The sequence below is a fragment of the Ictidomys tridecemlineatus genome, chromosome 2 (genome assembly GCF_052094955.1).
Source record: "Ictidomys tridecemlineatus isolate mIctTri1 chromosome 2, mIctTri1.hap1, whole genome shotgun sequence".
NCBI lineage: Eukaryota > Metazoa > Chordata > Mammalia > Rodentia > Sciuridae > Ictidomys > Ictidomys tridecemlineatus.
In genome coordinates, this window is record NC_135478.1 from 71,934,154 (window position 1) to 71,958,670 (window position 24,517).

General features: G+C 45.0%; 3 protein-coding genes across 12 annotated transcripts in view; 1 reads left to right on the top strand and 2 right to left on the bottom strand.

The window, feature by feature from the left end:
- Smpd4 (sphingomyelin phosphodiesterase 4) overlaps window positions 1-1,546 on the bottom strand; it is a 28,482-nt gene extending 26,936 nt beyond the window's left edge. For 3 of the 9 annotated variants that reach the window (XM_005334505.5, XM_013362503.4, XM_005334504.5), the window contains exon 1: window positions 1,287-1,426. In XM_005334505.5, the coding sequence (XP_005334562.1) occupies window positions 1,287-1,361 (75 nt within the window). In that variant the 5' untranslated portion in view covers window positions 1,362-1,426. The other 6 variants (XM_040289243.2, XM_040289242.2, XM_021732669.3 and 3 more) reach the window with 5 other exon arrangements.
- Window positions 1,547-1,906: 360 nt separating this feature from the next.
- Window positions 1,907-12,401, top strand: Mzt2b (mitotic spindle organizing protein 2B). 2 transcript variants are annotated; one of them, XM_021732670.3, is made up of 4 exons: window positions 1,907-2,174; window positions 2,298-2,446; window positions 3,254-3,433; window positions 11,640-12,401. In XM_021732670.3, exons 1-4 carry the CDS (start codon window positions 2,008-2,010, stop codon window positions 11,795-11,797), a joined length of 654 nt encoding a protein of 217 aa, XP_021588345.1. In that variant the 5' UTR covers window positions 1,907-2,007; the 3' UTR covers window positions 11,798-12,401. The 2 variants fall into 2 exon arrangements, with proteins under 2 accessions (XP_021588345.1, XP_005334560.1); XM_005334503.5 differs by lacking the exon at window positions 3,254-3,433 and having other exon boundaries at window positions 1,913-2,174.
- A 1,339-nt stretch (window positions 12,402-13,740) lies between these two features.
- LOC101975061 (tubulin alpha-3 chain) lies at window positions 13,741-23,804 on the bottom strand. The gene is made up of 5 exons (XM_005334502.5): window positions 23,680-23,804; window positions 19,096-19,318; window positions 18,064-18,212; window positions 17,053-17,733; window positions 13,741-14,142 (listed from the first exon to the last, which is right to left on the bottom strand). Exons 1-5 carry the CDS (start codon window positions 23,680-23,682, stop codon window positions 13,846-13,848), a joined length of 1,353 nt encoding a protein of 450 aa, XP_005334559.2. The 5' UTR covers window positions 23,683-23,804; the 3' UTR covers window positions 13,741-13,845.
- Between the last annotated feature and the right edge of the window lie 713 nt (window positions 23,805-24,517).

Genomic DNA, 24,517 nt, shown 5'->3' on the forward strand with positions numbered 1-24,517 from the left:
AAAAAAAAAAAAATTGGAATGGCTCTTTAGATTCACAGTTTCTTCCCAGAAAAGAAAACAGAGTTGGACTGAGCAAAGAGGAAGCCTGAAGAGTCCCACCAAATGGCTAGTGACAGCTTTCCTAGCATAGCTCTGCCCAGCACACAATTAAAGAAGCTGAAGTGACAACTGGAAGATTATATATGGAAGGAGACTGGTTAGGCATAAGGAAGTTATGTAGGCAGTTGGGGTGCTGAGAGGATACTCAAATCTTTGCCGCTTGGCAAGAGAAATACCCCCAGGCTATTTCAATTCATACTAGTTATCAGTTTCAGTGGAAAACTGAAATCACCTCAGTCCTGACCTACTTGGTGAAAGGGAACATTGCATTACTCCAAATTGATCAGGGCAACATAAAATTGTGAACTGTTTCATAAGAGCAGAGATTTCGAGGTGAAGTGAAAGTGTATATTTGCTCAGAGGAAGCTTTCTTAGGCAATGACTGAAAAAATGTAGCCCAGATCTTTCCAAGAGGGCAAAGATTCCTATACCCATGGTCCCCTCGTTACAACGCTCAGTGCACCAAGAATTCGCCTCATCCCACCCCTTCCACACCCACTTTCTTCAAGAACTGCTAGGACTCTGGGGGTTTCTGGTGGCGGCAGTCCTCAGCCGGTGCCAATCAGATCTAGAGTATAGCGCCACTGATAAGACCTCATCTGTTCCTTACAACGTTCTATGGAGTAAAGTATCAAGAGTCTCCTATTACAGAGGAGAAAACTGAGGCCCGGAGAAGTCGAACCATACAAAGTAAAAAGGCTGGGCCAAGATCCACACCTGGCTCTTCAACACTGTTGAGCCCAAGGCTCAGTTTTTTAAAAATACTTTTTATTAGTTATTGACAGACCTTTCTAATTTACTTAATTGCTTATATGTGATGCTGAGAATCGAACCCAGTGCCTCACACATGCTAGGCAAGCGCTCTACCACTGAGCCCCAGGCCCAGCTCACAAGGCTCAGTTTTCAACTTGAAGCTTTCCTTCCCTCACTTCGTTCAACGAACGTTAACAGAGCACCTACCGGGATGGGGTGCGCAAGAAGTTGGAATAAAGGTATAGCCCAGGAGAGTGGCATAAAGGCCCAGACGGGAGCCTTGGCTCCCTTGTTGGCCTGGCCCAGGCTGAGTAGCCGAGGCCCGGTCCAAGTCCCGGGGCTCGCGAAAGAACGGACACGGCCTCGGCGAGGGCTCGAGGACAACGACGACGACAGAGCATGGAGCTGTCTCGCGCGCTTTTCCCGTCACTCACCTGTGGGAACCCTATCACCGCTGGCCTAAGGTATGGAAGCCGCCATTCGGCGACCCGGCGCCGAAATGTCGTCATCACAATGCGCAGGGCGTTACGCCTCCTGGCCGGGCGGGAAAAGTGCCCTTACCTTGAAAGGCGCGTGCGCAAAGCGAAGGCCAGCCCGGGTTTGAGATGTAAGGGAGGTGGTCCTGAACGCGCGTGCGCAGTTGCAGCATCTGCGCCCCTAACGCCTGTTTAGCCATTGCCAAGAGTGCGCGTGCGCACAGAGGTCATTTATTAGTGTTTTCTAGGAGCGCCCCCTAGTGGAGGACATACGCCAAAATACAATTACACGCGACTTTGAAACGCCCACTCTAAGCCAGGCATTGTGCTAGGTGTTGCTGTGTTAGTGAGCAAGATCAATGCAATCTATCAGGGAAGATCTGATTGTAAGAAGCTAATCTCTGTGTTCCACTATGGCATCCACACGCCTAACACACTACATAGTACACAGTGGGCCCTCAATAAAAGTCTAGGGCTCGAATAGCTCCGTGAGACGGCCCCGCATGCCAGCCCTCAGAGCTGGGGAAGTCTAGTTGGCTCTGCAAGGACGCTGCAGGGAGAAGGATGGTTGTCCGCAGCCGGTAGAGGGCGCTGTGGGAACTCCCGTCCGACTGCAACTTGGCGGAGGGGCGGCCGGGCGGGCAGGGTCTGGGCGCGTGCTTTCTTACCCGCAGCTTACATGGCGGCTGCCAGCGGAGGTCCCGGACTCGGGGCGACCCCGGTTCTGGAGGCTGCAACTCTGCAGAAACTCGCGCTGCGGCGGAAGAAGGTGCTGAGCGCCGAGGAGATGGAGCTGTATGAGCTGGCGCAGGCGGCTGGCGCCGCCATGGATCCCGACGTGTTCAAGTGAGCGAGCGCGGGTGGTGACTTCTTGCTCCTCCGACCCGCAAACACCCCGTGTCAGGTCTCCAGGGCAGGCCTGTCTTGTGGCGGGAAGGGTTCACTGAGCATCACTTTTGTTCTCACCAGGATCCTGGTGGACCTGCTGAATCTGAACGTGGCCCCTCTCGCCGTCTTCCAGATGCTCAAGTCCATGTGTGCCGGGCAGAGGCTGGCGAGCGATCCCCAGGACCCTTTGGCTTTGTCTCTGCCCACGTCGGGCGTGTCGGAGACCCGAGGTCAGAGCTGGGCCCCATTTTCCCCTCCCCGGTGGCTGAGGTGTCAAGGTACAGTCCAGGCTTAGCCGTGAATGGCGATGCCTGCCAGTGAGTCTCCTGTTAGAACCTTTAGGGCCATCCACAGACTCAAGGCCCTGGCTCGATTGCCACCCTTGGAAGTGCACTTCCAGATCATGATTGCAGAGTGGGGGCCCTAGGGTGTTCCAAACAGGCTGGGATTCACCTGCCCCACCTTCTCGCCTCTTTACTCATGCCTTCATTCCACAAGCATGGGAATTAAGATGGCTTTGTTACCTGTCCTGGCATTAAAACCTTCAGGGAAGTGTACATAGAACAGGGCATGCGCCCCCTTGCCTGTACCTCACCCTGGCCTGAGCTCTGCCCAGGGTCCTGGCCAGCCAGGCTTCCCTCCAAGGATTACTGGAGCACCTCTGTACTCAAGTTTCAAGGGCTTCCTCATTTTCTTGATCATGACTGGGAATGAGCAGATGCTGGTGATTAAGAGTTTGTCACCATGGATCCACTGTCCTTGATCATCTTCCCTGTGTGTTGCTTCTGTCCCGGAGAGGCTCCTGGGAACCCTCTGAAATTCAGCAGGATCTTCCAGGCAAATGAAAGGAGATCCAGGGCTGGCTTCCTGGCTAGAAGCACTTGGGATAACCACACAGGCAGGTCCCTGAGGGGAGTAGTGCCAGGGCCCTGGGGACCCATATGCCTGAGCCAGGAGAGGCTCCAGGCACTGGCATTCAGGTCGCCTCACTTACCTACCCTCTGTCTGCTCTCTTTGTGTCTTTCTCTGACTTCCAGAGGCCTCCTTTCTCTCTGCCATGAACAGTAGCCCCCCTGCAAGGTCCTCATTTTCCTCTGCCCTGCGGCCTACGGCCTCTCCGGTTCTGCTCCACGGCCCAGCTGCCACGCACTCGCCTCTCTCTCCAGGGCCCCCCGCTTCCCTCCGGTTCTCTTGCTGCTTGTTCTCTCCTTTTGCAGGTCGTGTTTATTGACTTATCTCTGGGGGTTGGTGTGCTCTCTTGTTTCCTTGGAAACTGCCATGGCACATGTGAGTCCAGAGCAGCTTTGAACTGCAAGGGCAGACTGTGTAGGCCATTATTGCCTTGCAGCTTAGTGCCAGGCCACTCTCTAACTCAGTTTACTAAAGATACAGTACTTCTTGAACATGTAGTTAGGCTGGTCAGGGGGTGGGGCTAATACCTCTATGCCCCAGAGACTAACTCTGATGGGTAAGACTTTTATACTGTAAAGGTCTCCACTCCAGGGGAGGACAGCAGGCTGAGAGGCAGAAAGAGGCAACATGGCATAGTGTTGGGAGCACAACCTCAGGTATGAGAAACATCTCAGCCTCTTAGATGCTGTCCCCTACCTGCATAGGTGGTCTAGAAGATAATACAGATGCTATGGCTTCCGCCAGCCCCCTTGGCAGTACCGTAAGAGTGATGTAAGCTTGTCCTATAAGTCATACTTGTAATCTGAGTCCCCTTTCCTCTTTCATCCTGGACAGGGGTATCTTCTGGGTATTGCCAGATGCCCAGAGCATGGTGCGTGAGGCCTCAGGGTGCTTTGATTGCACCCTCCTACAAACCCTCCCTCTGTGTTCTCCAGATTCCAGATATTGCCTGGATTTCAGGCCCAGGGAGGGTGGGGAAGGGCCAAGGGACTGGGAAGGAGAGACTGGGAACAGGGTCTCTTTCACTTGAAGGGACATTGCTGCTCACTCAATCAGTAACCCCAGGTATCAGGTCCAGTTCTTTCCAATGAAGGCCCAGAAGGTAGATAAGATGGACTTGCTTTGGGTCCAATGAAAGAAGATAAACTGACAATGATGAAGATAGAAAGAGGTATGGTACATTCAGTTATAAACCTGCAGCACTACCATAGCAGGTTGGGGCAGGAGGGGCCAGTTAGGCAGGGCCTCTGCAGCCCTGCAGATGGTGTGGTGTGGAGAGGGCTGAACAAAGTGAGGCAGAGATGCAGGATAGTGGTATGTCATGTGTTGTGTCCTGGCCACTGGTAGGAGCATGGCCTAACCTGGGGCAGAAGGAAAAGGGAGAAAAAGCATAGAGAGTTAAAATATATGTGGGGGTGAAGCACAGGGAGCAGAGGCACTGTGTGAATACATGAGGGCTCAGCTGGGTGCAGAGGTGCATGCCTCTGATCCCAGAGATTCAGGAGGCTGAGGCAGAAGGATTACAAATTTAAGGCCAGCCTCAGCAACTTAGTGAGACCCTGTTTCAAAATAAAAAGGGCTGGGGATGTAGTAAAGCTCTCCTGGATTTAATAACCCACCAAAGAGGAAGAATGGGGGCTCCCAGGGAAGTGGGGAGAAGCCTCAGCACAAGAACAGGAGTGGCTTGAAGTGCTGGGCCTTACAGGGTTGTTGGCTTTCAAAGACTCAATCCTGGAAGCTTATCTAGACCCCAGTCCTGGGAGGACATGGAGGACCCAAGAAGATGCCTAGGGGGACAGAGGAGAGACTGGGGTGGCTGGTTGGTGGGGAGGATATACAGAGGAGTGAGGCAGAGGTAGGGCTATGCCAGGAGTATGCTGCAGCCAAAGGGCCACCAGATGAGATAGAGATCTCTAAGGCCTATATGTCATAGCATCCACACAAACATTCCAGCTACCTCATAAATGACAAAATATATAGTGGAATAAATATGAATGCTCAAAGTGATCCATTTGGGATGACAGAGTTTGGAACCATTGGGGTTAACTTGCCCTAGGTTTCCCACAGAACTCAGTGTAGAGGTGCTCTAGGTCACATGGGCCAGAGCCCCACTCAGGAGTTTTGAGTCTGTAAATCACAGCAAGTACGATGGTGCTGTCTGGATTCCTAGCCATCCAGGAAGCCTGCAGGGACTCATCCATGCCCAGCAGAAAAGGGGGAAACATAAGACCTCAGAAACACAGATGGGGAATGCTGGTCACAGTGAGGGCCTGTAGTCATTGAGGGGAAATTAAATTCAGTTGAGTGTTCTCTAATTGGGTTTAGGGAAGCTATACATTTTGAAAATATGTCCCTCCAGAACATGTAGAGTGAGGTTTGGTATGTGGAAGATGGGTCATGTGATCTGTGCTGTCAGTAAGGGAGCTATGAGCCATGTAGGCTGTTGAAGTCAAGACACACTGAATGTCAAAGAACTGGTACAAAAATGAATGCAACAGCTCATGGCTATATACTGATTACATGTTGAAATGATAATACAGTTGTCCCTTGGTATCTGTGGGTATTGGTTCTAGCACACCCCCATAAGTACCAAAATCTTGAGTCCCTTATGTAAAATGGCAGAGTGTTTGCATATAACCTATGTCATCCTCCCTTATCCTTTTTTTAAATATTTTTTTAGTTGTCAATGGACCTTTATTTATTTATATATGGTGCTAAGAATCAAACCCTGTGCTTCACACATGCCAGGCAAACGCTGTACCACTGAACTACAACCATAGCCTCCCCACACTTATTCTTTTTTAATATACATAAAAATTATCTAACACTTCTTCAAAGGAATGGTGTTTGTGTGTGTCTGTTGGATGATGCTGGGGATCGAACCCAGGGCCTCATGTATGCTAAGGAAGCACTCTACCACTGAACTATATCCTGAGCCTCTATTTATTTTTTTAGAAATGGGGCCTTGCTATGTTGCCTAGGCTGGCTCTGAACTCCTGAGCTCAGGCATTCCTCCTGTGTCAGTCCTTGGAGGATCTGGGACTACAGATGTATGCCACCATACCCAGCTCTCTTGTTTACTTAAAATCAGCTTGAGAATACTTAATCCAATATAAATATTATGTAAGTAGTTGCTATATTGTTTAAGGATGCAATTTTTTTTTCCAATTTTATTTTTATTATTTTGTGGTGGTAGGGATTGAACCTAGGATCTATACCACTGAGTTGCATCCTCAGCACCCCCTCTTTTTTTGTCAGTGCTGGATATCCAACCCAGGGCCTTATACATGCTAGACAAGTATTCTACCACTGAGCAACACTCTCAGCCCCTTAGCCCTATTTAAATTTTTTAAACTTTGAGACAGAGTCTGGTTGTCTATGCTAGCCTCAAACTTATGATCCTCTTGCCTCAGCCTACTGAGGCAAGTATGCACCAACAAGTGTGCTTGAATTACAAGTGGGCACCAACACACTGGCTATTTTAAGTATTTTCTTTTTTTTAATATTTATTTATTTTATTTTTTTAGTTTTAGGCGGACACAACATCTTTGTTTGTATGTGGTGCTGAGGATCGAACCCGGGTAGCACGCATGCCAGGCAAGCGCGCTACCACTTGAGCCACATCCCCAGCCCCTATTTTAAGTATTTTCAATCCCAAATTGGTTGTAGCCATGGATGTAGAAACCACAGATAGAGGGCTGACTATATATTGCATATTTTGGGTTAATTAAAATACATAATTTAGTTGGTTATGGTGGCACACACCTATAATTTCATTGACTTGGAAGGCTGAGGAAGGAGGATCTCAAGTTCAAGACTAGCCTAGGCAATTTAACAAGACTCTGTCTCAATACTAAAAAAGCTGAGGATGTAGTTTAGTGGTACAGCACTCCTGGGTTCAATCCCCAGTACTGTAAATAACTGACTGAATGTAACTTCCCATTTTCTCTTTATTTTTTCTCTTATTTTTTTAATATTTATTTTTTAGTTGTAGTTGGACACAATATCTTTATTTTATTTATTTATTTATTTTTATGTGGTGCTAAGGATCGAACCCAAGGACCTGCACGTGGTAGGCAAGTGCTCTAACGCTGAGCCACAACCCCAGACTTTCATTTTAATGTGGCTACTTAAATTATATATATGTGGCTCAAATCATATTACTGTTGGACAGCATTGCTTCAGCACTTAGATGGTAACACTTTTTTCCAGCAACACCAAGGAAAGATGTGTGGGTGTGGGTGTTTGTGCATGCGTGCACAAGCCCAGGGGTAGGGGCACTGGATACATCCACATGAAAGAACGCCTTCCCAAGTATAGACTGAGTTAAGAGTACACATGGGTACATCTGTCCTATATGTATGTCTTTGTCACTAGGTCTGTATGTGTTCTGGAAGCATCAGGTAAGCCTCTACTGTGGCCAGAGAGCAACAGTAGTAGCTGGTGACAGCACAGACCTGTGATTTTCTTGCCTTAAGGAAGATTGTGCCCTTTGCCTGGGGAACCAAATTGGCCTCTACCAGGACACAAGTTTGTGTGCTCAAGAAGTTTTTGGGGTGGCTTGCTATTTTGCCACTGACCAGTGTGATATAGACTTATTGATGCTACTTGCCCTCACCACAGCATGCTCCTGAAGAGGATCCTGTAGTGTTTTCTTACCCTCTCTTCAGTTCTTACCTCTCCTTGCCCACTCCTGTTTTTACCTTCCTTAACACCAATGCCTGCTGACCCATGTCACCATAAGGTGGCATTCCCACTCAGAAAGGAGACAAGCCTCCCTAGACCAATAAGAGAAAAGCAGGACACACTAGGTTTCTATTTATTATTTATTTATTCATGAGATGGGGTCTCAGTATGTTGCCAAGATATCTCAAACTTGTGGGCTCCTGACTTAGCCTCCCAGGTAGCTAGACAGGCGCACACAACCATACTTGGCTACACCAAGGATCTTTATAAATCCTCATTCTCTACCTGCTTTGCCTAGTCAGCCAGTCAAGTTTATAGGGGTTGGCAAGTTGGGGCTCACAAAGGCTATTCAAAAGATTAATGGCAGAGTGGATCCCACTCCAACTTGGTCCACTCCCTAGCTTCTGGATGTCACCAAACCATGACAGGGTAGCTGACAGACTGATACATTTTGGGGTTTGCTTCTATAGGAGAATATAAAATTCTGAGAGATCACCAGCTGGTTTTAGGGGTAGGAGTGGCATGAAAGTTTGAAGAGAACTAGGCAGGATATTTTAAACATTCAGTGGTTCTTGTTTATCTTTGGTTCATTAAAAGTGACCAGGCCTGGGAGCATAAGTTGCCACCACCCTCCCACTCCACCAACTCTTAATAACCCCACTGTTCTTGATAAAACTAGTTCTGCACTGTAAGGGCTTCTCCATCATGTCACTACAGACCATTCCCCTTTGGCCTAAAACCCTTGGCCTCCTTGTCCATGCATAAAATGAGGAGGCCTGGATCAGTGTCCCTACTAATAGTGAAAGTATGTGATTCCTGAAGGGTTCTAAGAATCACAGCTGGGCAAATGGGTTGGCATTCATATATATGTGAATATATATTAAAATGTATATGTATTATATATAATACATGGATTATAAAAATCCATTTAATTATCTCACATATATATAATTATATAAATTTCTTGTGTGTGTGGTTCTGAGGACTAAACCTAGGGCTTTGTACATGCTGGGGAAGCACTTTATCACTGAGCTATACCCCCAAGTCTTAGACTGTTTCTTAATGTCTTCTATGATTTAGATTTATACCTGTTCACTCTTTCATATTACACTGGGCTTATTGACCCTGTCAGATTTAAAGATGGGCATGATTTGTCCCTTTCCATTTCCTTGTCATCCTTCATCTTCTAGGTGGACCTGGTCATTATCCTGACAAGGAGGAAACTCAGAGCAAGAGGAAAAGCTGGCTTCAGAGTCAGGCCCATGTCTGAGACCTGCCCTGCCAGTTGCTGGGAGCCAACTTGATTGACCCACCCTGAGCTGTATTTCTGCTTCTGTCAGGAAACATCCCTTGCAGCCAGTATGTGGATACCTGAGCACCCAGGATTAGGCTAACTGATACAGAAAGTTTCATATGCCTGGTTTAGCGTGCAGAGGGACTGTGGCCCCTTATGACCATTTGCATATTGTAGGAGATGCTGAGAGTGATAAGGCCCATCCAACCAATGGTGACAAAATCTTTGCTCACTGACCAGTCAATGAAGGCAAGAATGATGACCTCTTGTACCAAAGGAAATTCCTGCTGACCATTATCTACTTTGTATCATTTTCGTGAGCCAGTGGTAGGCTAAGTGGGCCCAACTTCACCCTACCACATGCTCCAATCTGTTCTACTCCTCAATTGTGGGTACCCTGTGACTACATTTTTATTGAATCAACTTTATGTAATCACTTGAGTGATCAACTGTATGTAATCACCTCCAGGGAGGTGAGACAGGGGAAAAATCAAAGGAAGACAAGGACAAGATATCAGCATTCAAAGTGTGGCACCACAGTTATCCTTCCAACCTAACCAGAAAAGATCCCCTAGTTCTCCAAGGAAGAACTTTCTGGAAATTCTCATAAGGAGGGCCATCCTATTGTATAAGAATCTGGGAAGGCTCTCATCACAATTGAAGAATTCAAGTGACATTCCTAGGTGATTACCCTCCTCCCATGGAGGTCTTTCAGGAATGCAAAATTCCTTCATCAACCAGAGAATGAATACAAAGCAAAGCAATATTCAAAAAATTCTGAAAACTTTTCAATATTGATGAAAACATTGATCATGAATTTGACTACTGTTGAATTCAATTTGTTAGCAGACTTTAAAGGAATTCCCCACCTATATCAATGAAAGATATTATGCTACAAATTAAAAAAAAAAGAAAGAAAAATAATCTGGGGAGAGTTTCATGGTGAGGATTCTAGAGCATAAAAAGTGAGTTGCAGGAGCCAGTGTCTCTAGTATCTCAGACATGGGTTTCCACCTCATGGATTCTAAGACACCTTGTAGCATCTTTGCTCCAAAAACAGTTTTCTTTTGTAGGCTATTTGGCTAAACTTGATGAATAGGCCATGGAAAAACCATGATCAAAGGGCTGAGCCCAAAGCTGGAATTGCCCCCAAAAGTAGCGGGGAACTCCTATAACCACCCTGGCTTGAGGCCAGTTGGAATGTCAAAGAAAGAAGCACCAAACATCAGGGTGATAATCCAAAGTATTTATTAGAGGGATTTATAAAGGGGCTGTAGCATGTTCCTGGAGAAATACAGTGATAAGAGAGGTCACTTTGGCATGTCCCCAACCCCAGGGGATCAGCATATGCAGTTTATCTTAGGTTCAAGGAAACTGGCTACAGGAGAGAGCTTGTTTCTGTGAGTTTGGTAACACTAATCTTTTGGTAAATACTAATCTTTTAGTATTTCAGGCAACAACCTAAACAATGTTGATCAGTATCTGGGAATCTTCAAAGCTTAGATTCAATACTTTCAGGGGAAAACAAAGCAGGGGTCTCAAAGTAGCCAGGGTATCCTGTGTCTAATCAGGATAAGGAAAAAATCTGGAGGTGGAGAGATAGGGGTAGAATCCTATATCATGGCTTAAGCAGGGGACATATATCCTGGTCAAAACCTGCAGAGCATACCTTGCTAGGCCAGGGAAGAGAGAGACTCTACATGTGTGAGGGACTGTGACCCCATGAGCAAGCCTGCTCCCAGTCATGTGTTGTCCCCACAGGATCTTCTCAGTCTTGCTCATACTGTCAACATCTTGAGCCCAGGAGAAGCCATCCCTTTAAAATAAAACTCTGGTCCAAGATCTGGCTACAGATCTTTTATTCTTTCTGTGCAAAAAAGAATATGCAAAGCAAGGACTATGTGAACCAGTGGGATTCATCACAGGTTAACTATCTAGCAGTTGGACAATTTCAAGTTTTCAAACCTCAGCAGGAATCCAACTATGGAACAGATAGCTAATCCTGAAAACAAGAGGCTCGACCACTGCATTTAAAGAATAGTCCATAGAGGTAGGGAAAAAACAGTATGAGAAATAATGTTCAAAATCAGAAATCTGCTTTCAATTCTAGCGAGTGTACTTCCTGTCAGAATCTGATCAAGGCAGTTACATATGGTACAGTATGAATATACACTGGGAAGGAGGTGGCAGCATGTTCCTCCTGTTACCTGCTGAGGGGCAGATCATGTACACTGTCCAGAGCAGACCAGGTAGGGCCATCCTTTCCCTGATCGCACCTCTGCTACATACATCCTTTCAAAACATTCCTGCTTTGTCCCTGGGATGACACCTAGAAGGCCCTCTGCACACTGTCAAGGGCTTCTCTGGGATGTGCTAATTTAGGCAGATGTGAGCCACAGGACTCCAGACTGATGTGGGGCACCCAGACCGTAACCTATTAACGTGAATGTTACTCAAGGAACACAAATATAATTAACTGAGCTTTGACAATGGCGTTTACCCTGGTTCCTAACGTTGTATTGTTTTCTTAGGGAGAAACAAAGGCGGCCCTACTCTCAGTGGAGCACCTACACTGGCAGAACGTGGAAGCCGGGAAGGATCCAGCCAAAGGATGCCCCGCCAACCCAGTGCCACAAGGCTGCCCAAGGGAGGCGGGCCTGGGAAGAGCACCTCTAGGAGCAGCACATAGGAAGAGAACAGACTACATTGCCAGCGTGCTAGAACCATTGTTCTCCCAGCAAAGGCTATGTGCCATCTCCTTCCACTAAGTCTTTCTAAAAAGCTGAGAATCAAAATCATTGTTCTCCCCACAAGAAAATATCAGAAATAAGTTTAAAATGATGTAAACATTTATACCTCCCACACAATTTATTTTAGTAGGTATCTTTTTTACTTTAAAGGCGTCTTTTATTCTACTTTATTAGAGCTACTTTATTTTTAAAATTATAGGATAGATAGTATATGACATGGTCTCCCAGAACTTCTTTACAATTCAGTCCTTATAATACATTATAAACTAAATATTTCCCTTTTTAGGTCTTACAGCTACAGTAGCACATGCCAGCACACAAAAACAAAATTTTTATTGAAATGAGCCACTAGACTAAAAGTTCTGTTCAAACACCAAAATTCTCCTATATTTTCTCCATGTGTCAGCCCTCTGGGTCAACAAAACACCTATAAACATTGATTTCATTTAAATTGATTTGAATATATAAATATTACAATCTCATGATAACTTTTATGGACAAGAGAACTGTGGAAATAGTAAAAATGCATATGTAATTCTTGAATTTCATTTGTACCTCTTTTGTCATCACACCCATTCTCCTTCATTTCAATGTGCATGGCTCCAGCTTTCATTGTTATCCCCAGTCCATGTCATCCTACACAAGAAACTTTTTTTCAATTTACATGTAAGAATTTTAACCATGAGGATCAGAGGGAAGTTTCAATAATAAAGTGTTAAGGGAAAAAAAAATCAAATGTTCTCTTATCACTTTCTGAACATATGAAAGCACATAGATTTAGAATGAGGTGAATGCTGGTCCCAGTTTTTCTATAGCCTAACTAACCAAGTAACTTAAACCAGTGACTTGACTTTCTTGATCCCAGCTTTTCAGTCCAAGAGAAGATATATGTATTGCCAGGTCTTTATTATAAACAGCTCAACATGTTTCCCTTGAAGTGCAAGAGGTGGAATTCCCTATTAGAACTGTGCACAATACTAGGGAAGAGGTGTGAGTGTATGAACGTAGAAGGAGAGCACTATCTCCAACTGGCCACACAACATTGAGGTTATAATGATGTGTTGTGACTTAATGAGTCATGCATCCTATGGGGAATTCAATAATATCCCTTTCCCCTCAAATTGCCTTGATCTTTCTCATTTGACTCAGTTTTAGGGATTTTGTGGACATTTCCTACCCTCAGACCTCAGATTTTAAGCCCTCCATTTCTAAACTCTTATGCTTTATTCAGTCTCATCAACAGAGAAGGCCCCAAATTAAAAATTTTTTAAAAAATGGGGAAAATCCAATTCAGTTTCCTTAGGAATTTATAAATTTTATGCTTTGAAACTGGATTTTGTGTGTGTGTGTGTGTGTGTGTTTATTAAGGATTGATCTCAGGGGTGCCTAATGACTGATCCACATCCCCAGTCCTTTTTTTTTTTTTTTTTAACATTTTATTTTTTAGGTATAGATGAACAAAACACAATGCCTTTATTTTTATGTGGTGCTGAGGATCGAACCCAGGTCCCACCCATGCTAAGCGAGCGCTCTACCACTGAGCCACAATCCCAGCCCCACATCCCAAATCCTTTTATTTTTTTATTTTGAGATAGTGTCTAAGTTGCATAGAGCCTTGCTAAGTTACTGAATTGAATTTGTGAATCCTGCCTTGGCCTCCCAAGCTGCTGGGATTACAAGCATGTATCACCACACCCAGTTGAAACTAGATTTGAAATACTTCCATCAGGTCAAATCACTTCGGCAGTGGTTCCTTAACATTACAGAAATATAATCCCCAAGTCCCTCTTTAGTACAGTAGACTATGGAGCCTGGACTGGCCTTCTGTGTGGTTCTAAAATCCTATCCACTTCTATGGACAGAGTTATGCAGCACACAGAAATTTAGGGTTTATACTGAAACTTTAATTGTAAACAATGTGAAGGCACCTATGCTGAGGGGTGGCAGAAGAGTTGACAAGGCATGCATGCCAGTCTCATCTTTCCACTCAATATTCTTCCCCTTCTTCAGCCTCTGCTTCCACAGAATCCACGCCCACCTCTTCATAATCCTTCTCCAGCGCTGCCAGGTCCTCTCGGGCCTCTGAGAATTCCCCTTCCTCCATGCCTTCGCCCACATACCAGTGCACAAAGGCCCGCTTGGCATACATGAGGTCGAACTTATGGTCCAGGCGGGCCCAGGCCTCAGCAATGGCAGTGGTGTTGCTCAGCATGCACAAAGCCCGCTGCACCTTGGCCAGGTCTCCTCCAGGCACCACTGTGGGGGGCTGGTAGTTAATGCCCACCTGCCAGGGAAGAAAGCATTCCATGAAACTTATATCAAACCCCGAAATGGTGGCTACTTTTCCTCATATAAAGATACACTGCAGGAGCCCTCTGATGACCCTCTGAGAAGCTCAGTTGACTCTGCAAACAGGCACTGAGCCCTTCTTTGTATCACACATGGTGCTGGGTCAACAGGGTAATGGTTCCAGAAAAGGAAAAAGCAGGGAAAAATAAGCCTTGGAGTTAGTCATCCTTGGCTCAGTCTCAAGTGCCTGAAGGGCTGGGTCTAAGCAACTATGATAACTATGGTACTAAAGGAAAGGACTCCATCTTCTCTCTGAAAAGATCCTCAGCACCACATACCAACAAAGATGTTGTGTCCGCCGAGAACTAAAAAATAAATATTAAAAAAATTCTCTTGGGCTGGGGATGTGGCTCAAGCGGTAGCGCGCTCGCCTGGCATGCGTGCGGCCCGGGTTCGATCCTCAGCACCACATACCAACAAAGATGTTGTGTCCGCCGAGAACTAAAAAATAAATATTAAAAATTCTCTCTCTCTCTCACTCTCTCTCCTCTCTCACTCTCTCTTTAAAAAAAAAATTCTCTCTATCTCTCTCTCTCACTCTCTCTTAAAAAAAAAAAAAAAAAAAAAACACTACCTTGTGTTCTTTGTGGATTTTCTCCATAACAAGATGGTGAATTTCTATAACCAAAACATTTTCCACCCAGATAAATCCTAAGAACTGTATATAACTGAAAGGCTCAAGGAATATCCCCCACTTCTGACCCAGCAACCAAACCCTTGTGATATATACGAAGGTAGCAGATCAAAGGTCATGTGAATACTACTACCACAGTGGCAGAAGGTGGCCTATCTGTGTCTTAATTGGGGAGAGGGAGTGACATGCTCAAGGAGATACCAAAGGGGAAGCATTCTATGTTTCAGAATCAGGGAGTAACTTGACCACAAGTTTTGGCAGAATTGTGTAGTAACAACTAGAGCAGGGATGAACCAAACTTGTTCTGTAAAGAGTGATAAAGTAAAAATTCCACATTTCACAATTCTTTGTCCAAACTGCTCAATTGTGCTGATATTGCAAAACCATAAACAATTTGTAAGTGAACAAGTGTGACTAGTCAGACTAACCCTTATTTATAAAATTTGGCAGCCAGTTTAACAACTGTGTAAACCCCTGATCTAGAGAAGAAAACTCAGAGCAAAAAATACTAGATAAGGACCTACTGTATGGGCTGTGGCTGTGGCTTAGTGGTAGAGTGCTTGCCTAGCATGCGTGAGGCACTGGGTTCAATCCTCAGCACCACATAAAAATGAACAAATAAAATAAAGGCATCCTGTCCATATACAACTACAAAAAATAAAATAAAATAAAGAATCTAAAGGGATTGTGACTCAGTGGTAGAGCACATGCCTGGCATGTGTGAGGCACTGGGTTCGATTCTCAGCACTGCATATAAATAAACAAAATAAAGGTCCATTGACAATTAAAAATATTTTTAAAATAACCTACTGCAGTAGAGCCACCAGAAGCAATAAAGGGCTAGCTAACCCAGGGAACATAGCATGAAAACCAAAGACAAGAGCTCAATGGTAAAGTGCTCTCCTAGTATACACAACTTGCTGGGCTTGATGCCTGAGGAGGGAAGAAAAGAAGGAAGAAAGAAAGAAAAAGAAAGCCAAACAAAATCTAGCCAAGCCAAGCCAAGTCCAAGAACTAGTTTTAAGAATCAACAGGATTTAGGAAACTACTATTAGAAAAACTGAGTAGATAGATAGCAGTTTCTATCTTGTACCAGTGGAGAAGTGACTCAAGTTTTGTGTTTGATAAAACTCACACCAGAATTTCTAAGCTAAAAGAAAAAATACATATTGCCATTTTCAGCACAAAAAGATTCATGGAGGTTTTTCCTTAAATTGGATAATCCATAGGATATTGAAACTGAAATTAGTTTCTACATACCTATACAATAAAGTGAGATTAATTAACAATAGTCTGTTTTAGTAACACCCAAATTTGAAATAGTTAAAAAGACACACATTAATCACCAATGTACCTACACTAATCCTACCATCAGAATGGGGCACAAAAGTTCTTCAGAAAATACTATATTCTATTAAAAAGTATAAATATAAGTGCACCAGGTGTGGTAATTCCAGTAACATGGAAATTGAGTGGGAGGATCCCAAATTCAAGGCCAGCCTCAGCAACATAGCCAGACCATTTCAAAATAAAAAATATGGGACTGAGGACATAGAGCTCAGTTGGTACATTGCTTGCCTAGCATGCGTAAGGCCCTGAGTTCAATCCCAAGCACCACCAAAAAGATAATAATAAGTAATAGCCTCGGGATGTGGCTCAAGCGGTAGTACGTTCGCCTGGCATGCGTGCAGCCCAGGTTCCATCCTCAGCACCACATACAAACAAAGATGTTGTGTCCACTGAAATCTAAAGAAAATAAATATTAAAAAAATTTTTTTAAAAAGATAATAATAAGTAAATAAATAAATAAAGTTGAGGGGCTGGAGATGTGGCTCAGTGGTAGCATGCTCGCCTAGCATGCATGAGGCACTGGGTTCAATTCTCAGCACCATATAAAAATAAAATAGAGATATTCTTTAAAAATAAATAAATAAATAAATAATAAATTTTTTTTTTGAAAAGTGGGAAAAACACTCATGGGTTTAACAAAAATTTTTAAAACTGCTCATTACAAATACATAGTGTGATTCAGAAAGAAAATTCAAGAGATATCAATGAATAAATTATTCTGATTCACTAATTTATAACCAAGAGCCTAGCCCAAGTAAAAAAGCACTGACTCCCAAAAGGATTTGTGTTCTCAGGAGGTCATGAAAATTCAGGCCTGCTGTTTGCTGACAAGCATGATGACTAGACAGCACCCAGTCCTACCTTAAACCCAGTGGGGCACCAATCCACAAACTGGATAGTGCGCTTGGTCTTGATGGTGGCGATGGCCGCATTGACATCTTTTGGGACCACGTCCCCCCTGTACAACATGCAGCAGGCCATGTACTTGCCATGGCGAGGGTCACATTTCACCATCTGGTTGGCCGGCTCAAAGCAGGCATTGGTGATCTCGGCCACCGAAAGCTGCTCATGATAGGCTTTCTCCGCCGAGATGACTGGGGCATAAGTGGCCAGGGGGAAGTGGATGCGGGGGTATGGCACCAGGTTGGTCTGGAATTCCGTCAGATCCACGTTCAGGGCCCCATCGAACCGCAGGGAGGCCGTGATGGAGGACACGATCTGCCCAATGAGACGATTGAGGTTGGTGTACGTGGGCCGCTCGATGTCCAGGTTGCGCCGACAGATGTCATAGATGGCTTCGTTGTCCACCATGAAGGCACAGTCGGAGTGCTCGAGGGTCGTGTGGGTGGTCAGGATGGAGTTGTAGGGCTCTACCACGGCTGTGGAAACCTGCGGAGCTGGGTAGATGGCAAATTCCAGCTTGGACTTCTTGCCATAGTCCACTGACAGCCGCTCCATGAGCAGAGAAGCAAACCCGGAGCCCGTGCCGCCCCCGAAGCTGTGGAAGATGAGGAAGCCCTGCAGTCCTGTGCACAGATCCGCCTGCAAGAAACCACACAATGTGAGCCAAAGGCTGTGGAAGACACACCACCAAACTCCAACAGGCCAGGCTCACTTCTCTGTGCTCTCACAAGTTCACATGGACTCAAATAAAGAGCCTAACCAGCAGGCATTACCCTCAGAAGCCAAAGCAGACAAGAGACGGTTATCAATGCATCTCAGCAGACACCATACAAGAAGACTCTGCAGACTTAGTCAGATCCCAGAACCTGACCTAAGACCTGCCCAGACGACCTCCCCTTCACAATCCAAGGCCCACCGTCCCCCTCACCCTGGAACCTCTTCAAGAAGCCTCCTTGGTGCTCTTCTTACCAGTTTGCGGATCCGGTCCAGGACCAGGTCTACAATCTCCTTGCCAATGGTGTAATGGCCTCTGGCATAATTATTGGCGGCATCTTCCTTCCCAGTGATCAGCTGTTCCGGGTGGAAGAGCTGCCTGTAGGTCCCTGTGCGCACTTCATCTACAAAAAAAAAAAAAAAAAACATGTTCAGGGAGTCTCTCTGGCCTGCTGTACTCACTGAAGTGGACCCAGCTGCAGGAGGGCTGAATCTACAAACACACACTGGAAAAATCTCTGTGTGATACACAAACCACAAATGCCACTTATGGCTGTAGTAAGGTAGAGTCAACAGTCGTACAAATGCCAGCAGGATCAGTTCCCACTGAGGGAAAAATGCTCACATGCCCATATGGGTGATTCTCCAGGTACATCTTTCTTTCTTACCCCTAGCTACATCAAAGGGAACAATTAAAAATTCACTCATAAACCCGCAGTCATCAGGTCAGCGTGACTTCAGCGGGGCCATGCCATCAGGGAATCGCATATGGCCTGGGTCACACAGGTATTCTGTTATGTCCCAGGGGAACCAATGAAAGGTGCTCAGTTTTCCACCTCTTATGGGAAACTACCTAGGACTTCCAATCTAGAGGAACCCAATGAATGTTCTACACTTAAGTTTCCAGTCTCCGGGCAGCTCAAGACTGTATATGCCAGCATGTCAGTGTGGGTGGCAATGAAGGAGGGAACCAAGGCTGTACACCTTGCACTGGGTGTGCATGGGAGCCACCTGACCAGCAGAGACAGCCAGGAGGGAATCTCTCTGCAGCCCAGCTTACTGCTGGCTACCAGCTTTTCTCTGCAGGGCAGGTTTCCTGAGATAGGTGCCTGAGTCCCACAGTCAAGATCCTTCAGTCCACACCAGTGAGTTCCTCACCCAGCAATGTTGGGAGCATAGGCTTCAACATCCCTCCTTTCTGCACAGGGATTCAAGGAGTCCACATGGGACTTTACCAAGGCTCTCCCACCCTCCCAGGAAGGCCTCCCTGCGGGCATGAGCACCTACCAACCACGGTGGGCTCCAGGTCCACAAACACCGCTCTGGGCACGTGCTTGCCAGCCCCGGTTTCGCTGAAGAACGTGTTGAACGAGTCATCCCCGCCGCCAATGGTTTTGTCACTTGGCATCTGACCATCGGGCTGAATTCCATGTTCAAGGCAGTACAGTTCCCAGCAGGCATTGCCGATCTGGACACCTGCCTGCCCCACGTGGATAGAGATACACTCGCGCTGGGAACCAGAACATAAACATAAAACCCACTCCTCTTCAAGGGAAATGAAACCATATAGCATGCAAAGCATTACAAGTTAGTATTTTAACAGTGTCAGTGACTGGCACTTTCATAAACTTCACTTTCAACCCCTGTTCTCTATGCTACCTGAATTGCTCTATGCCACTCTAGCTGTTAAGTGGCACAGTCAGCCACAGGACTTAAAACCTCTTCGCAAAATCAGGATTCTTTTTAAAGCCTGCAAGCCATGTAACATTAATAATGAACTCCTTATTGTGGCTTATAATGGGAACTGAGGAAGATAGAGCAGTTTGTGCACTGGGCAACAGATAATGTAATGAAGAGTTAAGCAAGGAAAGATAGACTAGGTTCCAGATTACCATGGCCCAAGCCCAGGTATTCACTCTGTGTCTTCCATCTGCTCAGACAGATTGCTGAGGGCAAAATATCATTCTCTATCCTACTTACTCCTCCTGCTACTTCATAGATAAGTAGTATTACCTGTCTCTGATACTTTAGAGGACAGAGGCTAAGACCATGTGTGTGTGTGTGGTACTGGGAATTGAACCCTGTGGTGCGCTCTCACTGAGCTACTTTACATTTTTTATTTTAGACAGGATCTCAATAAGTTGTCCTGCCTGGACTCAAACTTGCCATCCTCCTGCTTCAGCCTCCTCAGTAACCAGAATAATAGGTATGTGCCACTGTGCTTGACTGCTGAGACATCTTAACTCTTGCCCTATGGCTTCTGGTTGGTTTTCCCAGTAGCCAGCAGTGGCAGGAACTTGAGATTATAGCAATTGTAGTCAGGATGCTCCCTCCATGCCAGACTACGATGGACTGCCTGAGTCCCTTTATCCAGGCCACAACTTACTTTTAAAAGTCAGTACTCTTCAAAAAGATACCCTCTCAACTTCTAGTAATCATCCCCTCCCCTTCTCTCCCCACCCCTTTAAGTCTAGGAGTATAATGATTCCTAGATATCACAAGTGCTCTTATACCTCAATGTCTTTTTTTTTTTTGGTGGCAGGGCGTAGTAGGAATTGAACTTAGGGGCAACTCAACCACTGGGCCACATCCCCAGCCCCACTTTGTATTTTATTTAGAGAATCCTCACTGAGTTCCTTAGAACCTCGCTTTTGCTGAAGCTGGCTTTGAACTCATGGTCCTCCTGCCTAAGCCTCCCAAGTAAACTGTCTTTTGATGTCTTCTTTCTTTTCTTTTCTTCTTCTTCTTCTTCTTTTTTTTTTTTTTTTTTTTGTTGTGGTGGTGGTGGTGGTGGTGCTGGGGATTAGAACCCAGGGCCTTTTGCATATAAGGCAAGCACTCCACCATCTCGCTATATCCGCAGCCCTCTTGATTGTTTCTTTTTTTTTTTTTTTAATATTTATTTATTTTTAGTTTTTGGTGGACACAACATCTTTGTTTGTATGTGGTGCTGAGGATCGAACCCAGGCCGCACGCATGCCAGGCGAGCGCGCTACCGCTTGAGCCACATCCCCAGCCCTTGATTGTTTCTTTACCATCAAAAAAAAAAAAAAAACCAGCTATCCATAACTTTATCAATTGTACTCTTTTAAAGTAATCTCAAAAAACAAAAATACCTATCTTCAATGAAGCATCTATTTCCAGAGGGGAGGTAACTGCACACTCACTAGCTACTTATTCAACTGTAAATACATTGCCTTCGCAAATACATAGAGGAGATCAAATAAAATTGAGGGACTATACCCATTAGATATGCTATTTCCTTTTATAGGAGCACCAAATCTCAGACTCTGTAGTGCATAAAAAAAAATCCACATGGACACAGTGGCGCATGCCTGTAATCCCAGTGACTCAGGAGGCTGAAACAGGAAGATCATGAGTTCCAAGCCAGCCTCAGCAAAAGCAAGGCACTAAGCAATTCAGTGAGACCTGGTCTCTGAATAAAATACAAAATAGGGCTTAATGGTCAAGTTATTCTGAGTTCAATCCCTGGTGCCCTCTCCACCCACCCCCCTAAACAAAATTAACATGATGCAACAAACCCCCATCATCCCTAATGGATCATTCAGTTCCAGAAGGAACTTCTCTAATGCCAAATGTTAAAGGATATTTTGTAGGAGGCTACGCATTTGAACTGGGCACCTGCAGTGGGCTCAAAAGACCAACCCAATTCAGCGTTCCATCAGAGTAAATAAGCCTTAGCTGGTTGCAGAAGTCTCTGGAATCAGCTGACTGAGTCACCTGTAAACAAGTGAGCATTTAAACTGCAACCATTTGACTATTTGATTGACTAGGCTATTGCCAGTGAAGTTGGTCTCTAGGTTTCACTTCAGTTTCTCAATGAATGCTCTCAGATCATGTTATCAGATGGAGTTCTCAGAACCTGCTCTGCTTCTGGGAGATGTACAGGTGATGTTTCCTTACCTCAAATAAACTCTACATAATTTAACCACAGCAAGAAATTTCCCTCTTAATGCAAGAAACTTGCTCTTCTGAGGAATTGCTCAGCACTCTGGGAAAATCCTTTTGAAGCCATCCAACAATACAGGATTTTTCATTACTGAAATCCAGACACTCTGTATTTCACAGGATGGCATCACTGGCATTCTGCTAACCCTGAATCAGTAAGATCTGACTTGGCAAATCTGCCATTACTTTTGTTTTTCTTGTCTTTCTTTTTCTTTTGTTGTTGTTGTTGTTGTGTTGGGATGAACCCCAGTGCTTCCCATATGCAAGCATGTCCTATTCCACTAAGCTACATTCCCAGCCCTCTTAATTTCCTCATTTCCAAAAAAGAAAGAAAAAGAAAAGAAAAAAGAAAAAAGAGCCAAATCCTAGCAACCAGGTAAATCCACCCTTGCTTTCAAGAGAACTCCCATGTTAATTCAGCATTGCCAACCTCACACTGATCTTCCAACTTTACATTTCTTTGATCAAACTTTACATTTCTTTGGTCTCCTCTGAAAATAAATTACTTGTGTGCCGGGGATGCAGATCAGTGGTAGAGTGCTTGCCTAAGGTGTATGAGGTCCTGGGTTCAATCTCAGGCACTGCAGGAAAAAATTATTGGGAATTTCATCCAACCTTTCAAACCCCAGGCCAATAATCTGGCTATATTCTTTGTAGCTGACCATGTTTTATACTTATGCAGGTATATCACTTCCTGCCACCAAATCTGCAACCGCCCTCCCTTTGCTTTATAATAAAGATGTGCCTTCTCCAATCAATGCTTCTTTGTTTTTGCTGATCTCTTTTCCCAAAACAGTCCTCAGTGGAGCTCCCAAGTACCTAGTGGGTGCAGAAAGGGTGCATAAAACTGCTGACACCTTAGCAGTGATCAAGGCAAAGGCACCACCCCCATAAACTTAGAGGAAAAAAAATCAGTTTCATTGAAAAATTTCCTTAAAGAAGTGACTTAAAAACTACTAATTTTATTACATTTCTATTCTTTTTTAAAAAATTTTTATTAGTTGCTCAAAACATTACAACATTTCTATTCTTAAGTAGTATGACAGACTATTATATAAACCCCATGACCTCGTACTAAATACAGTATGACTTGAGTGAATTGCAAGTTTCAGTGCCAATTTTTTTTTATAGGATACCATTGTGTGTGTGTGTGTGTGAAATTTGAGCAGGGACCTGTCTATGTTGCTCAAGCTGGTCTCAAACTCCTGGGCTCAAGTGATCCTCCTGTCTCAGCCTCCAGAGTAGATTGGATTTTAGGCATCCTTAGATGCCTTTTTAAAATTTGAGGGGGGGAGACCTAACAAACATTTGCTACTCAGGCTTAAATAGTTATTATTTATAATAACATGCGTTTCTTTTAAGTAAATATATAAATAGTTTTAAAACTTCTCTTGTTTTAATTTCTAATATGACAAACAGCAGCAGCTATTAACCACAGTGAAGCTCTTTGGGATCCCCATAATTTTTAGTTTTGTAGGGAAGATCCCAGACCAGAAAGCTGTGAAACCGTGAAACCGCACTGTCTGTACGACCTCACTGGTATTTTTTGTTCCTTTAGAGACTGCCTAACATCTCTGTTCTGCCAAGTCAAGCCATGAGTGTTTTCTAAAACAAAAACTTCTAAACGTGGGTGCCACCCTGGTTCTTATACAGCTCAACTCTGGGAACCGAATGTATTTGCCCCCACGCTTTCTACACTCCCTACTACACATCTCTCTCCATCTGGGTCTCTCTTGCCTTCGGGCCGAAGAACACTCCTCCTGGCTCCTCTCCCAGCTCAGCCCCGCACCCTAGGCACTGGTAGGTCCCTCTGCCTGGTCGCCTGGCTGCGTAGTGGACTTTGAATGCCCTCCCCTCCCCCCGCGCGCCTAGTCGGCAGCGCCCTCCGTCGCAGGATCCTACCATGTTGATCTCCCTCCGCGACGCCTCTTTAGTATACAGCCAACTTTATCTATCGAAATGCGTGCAACGACCCGGCGGTGCGCGCTGCAGTGTATTAACTCCCAATGCTCAGTTGGTCATTGGTCCAGAGCTCCACAGGGCGGGCCGAGGCCCCAGATTTCATTTTGATTGGTCATTTTACTCGACTCAGAGTGATGGAGCTTTCTGGTTGGATAGGGTTTCGGCGGGAAGGTTGTAGAGTCTCTGGTGGCTGCAGTGCGCGTGGGGCTTCAAGAGTCCTCAGAATCTTGGATTGGAGCAGCTTTAACACCGTTTGTTGGGGAGCAGGACATTATCGTGCAAGTTAAGGCCTTCGCTTATGAATCCTAAATGGGAATTACGTTTTGTCTCCGACATCCTAGAGCCCCAGGTGTGCTTGCCTCCCTGTTCTTGAATATATTCCGTTTTCTGAACATGATGACCTCCAAGGGGCCTTCCTGCCATCTGTGAAAATTAATACAACCCCCTCTTCCGTGCTTTCTCAGGTGCAGAAAAGTCATTTTCTTTGAGCATATGGGAACTGGGCAATTTTGGGGAACTGAACCCTTCTTTAGTGAGAGAAGAGGTGGATTTCTAGGCACTAGGGAGAGGGAGGGCACACCTTCTACGCTGAGGATCTGGATTGCAACCTAGTGCCCATTTTGAAGAACTTTGGAGTAATCATCAATTCTTCCTTCCTTTCTTTTTTTAAAAATAGTTTATAATTGTCAATGGACTTTTATTTTATTTATTTTTATGTGTGCTGAGAATGGAACCCAGTGCCTCACACATTCTAGGCAAGCACTCTAGCACTAATCCA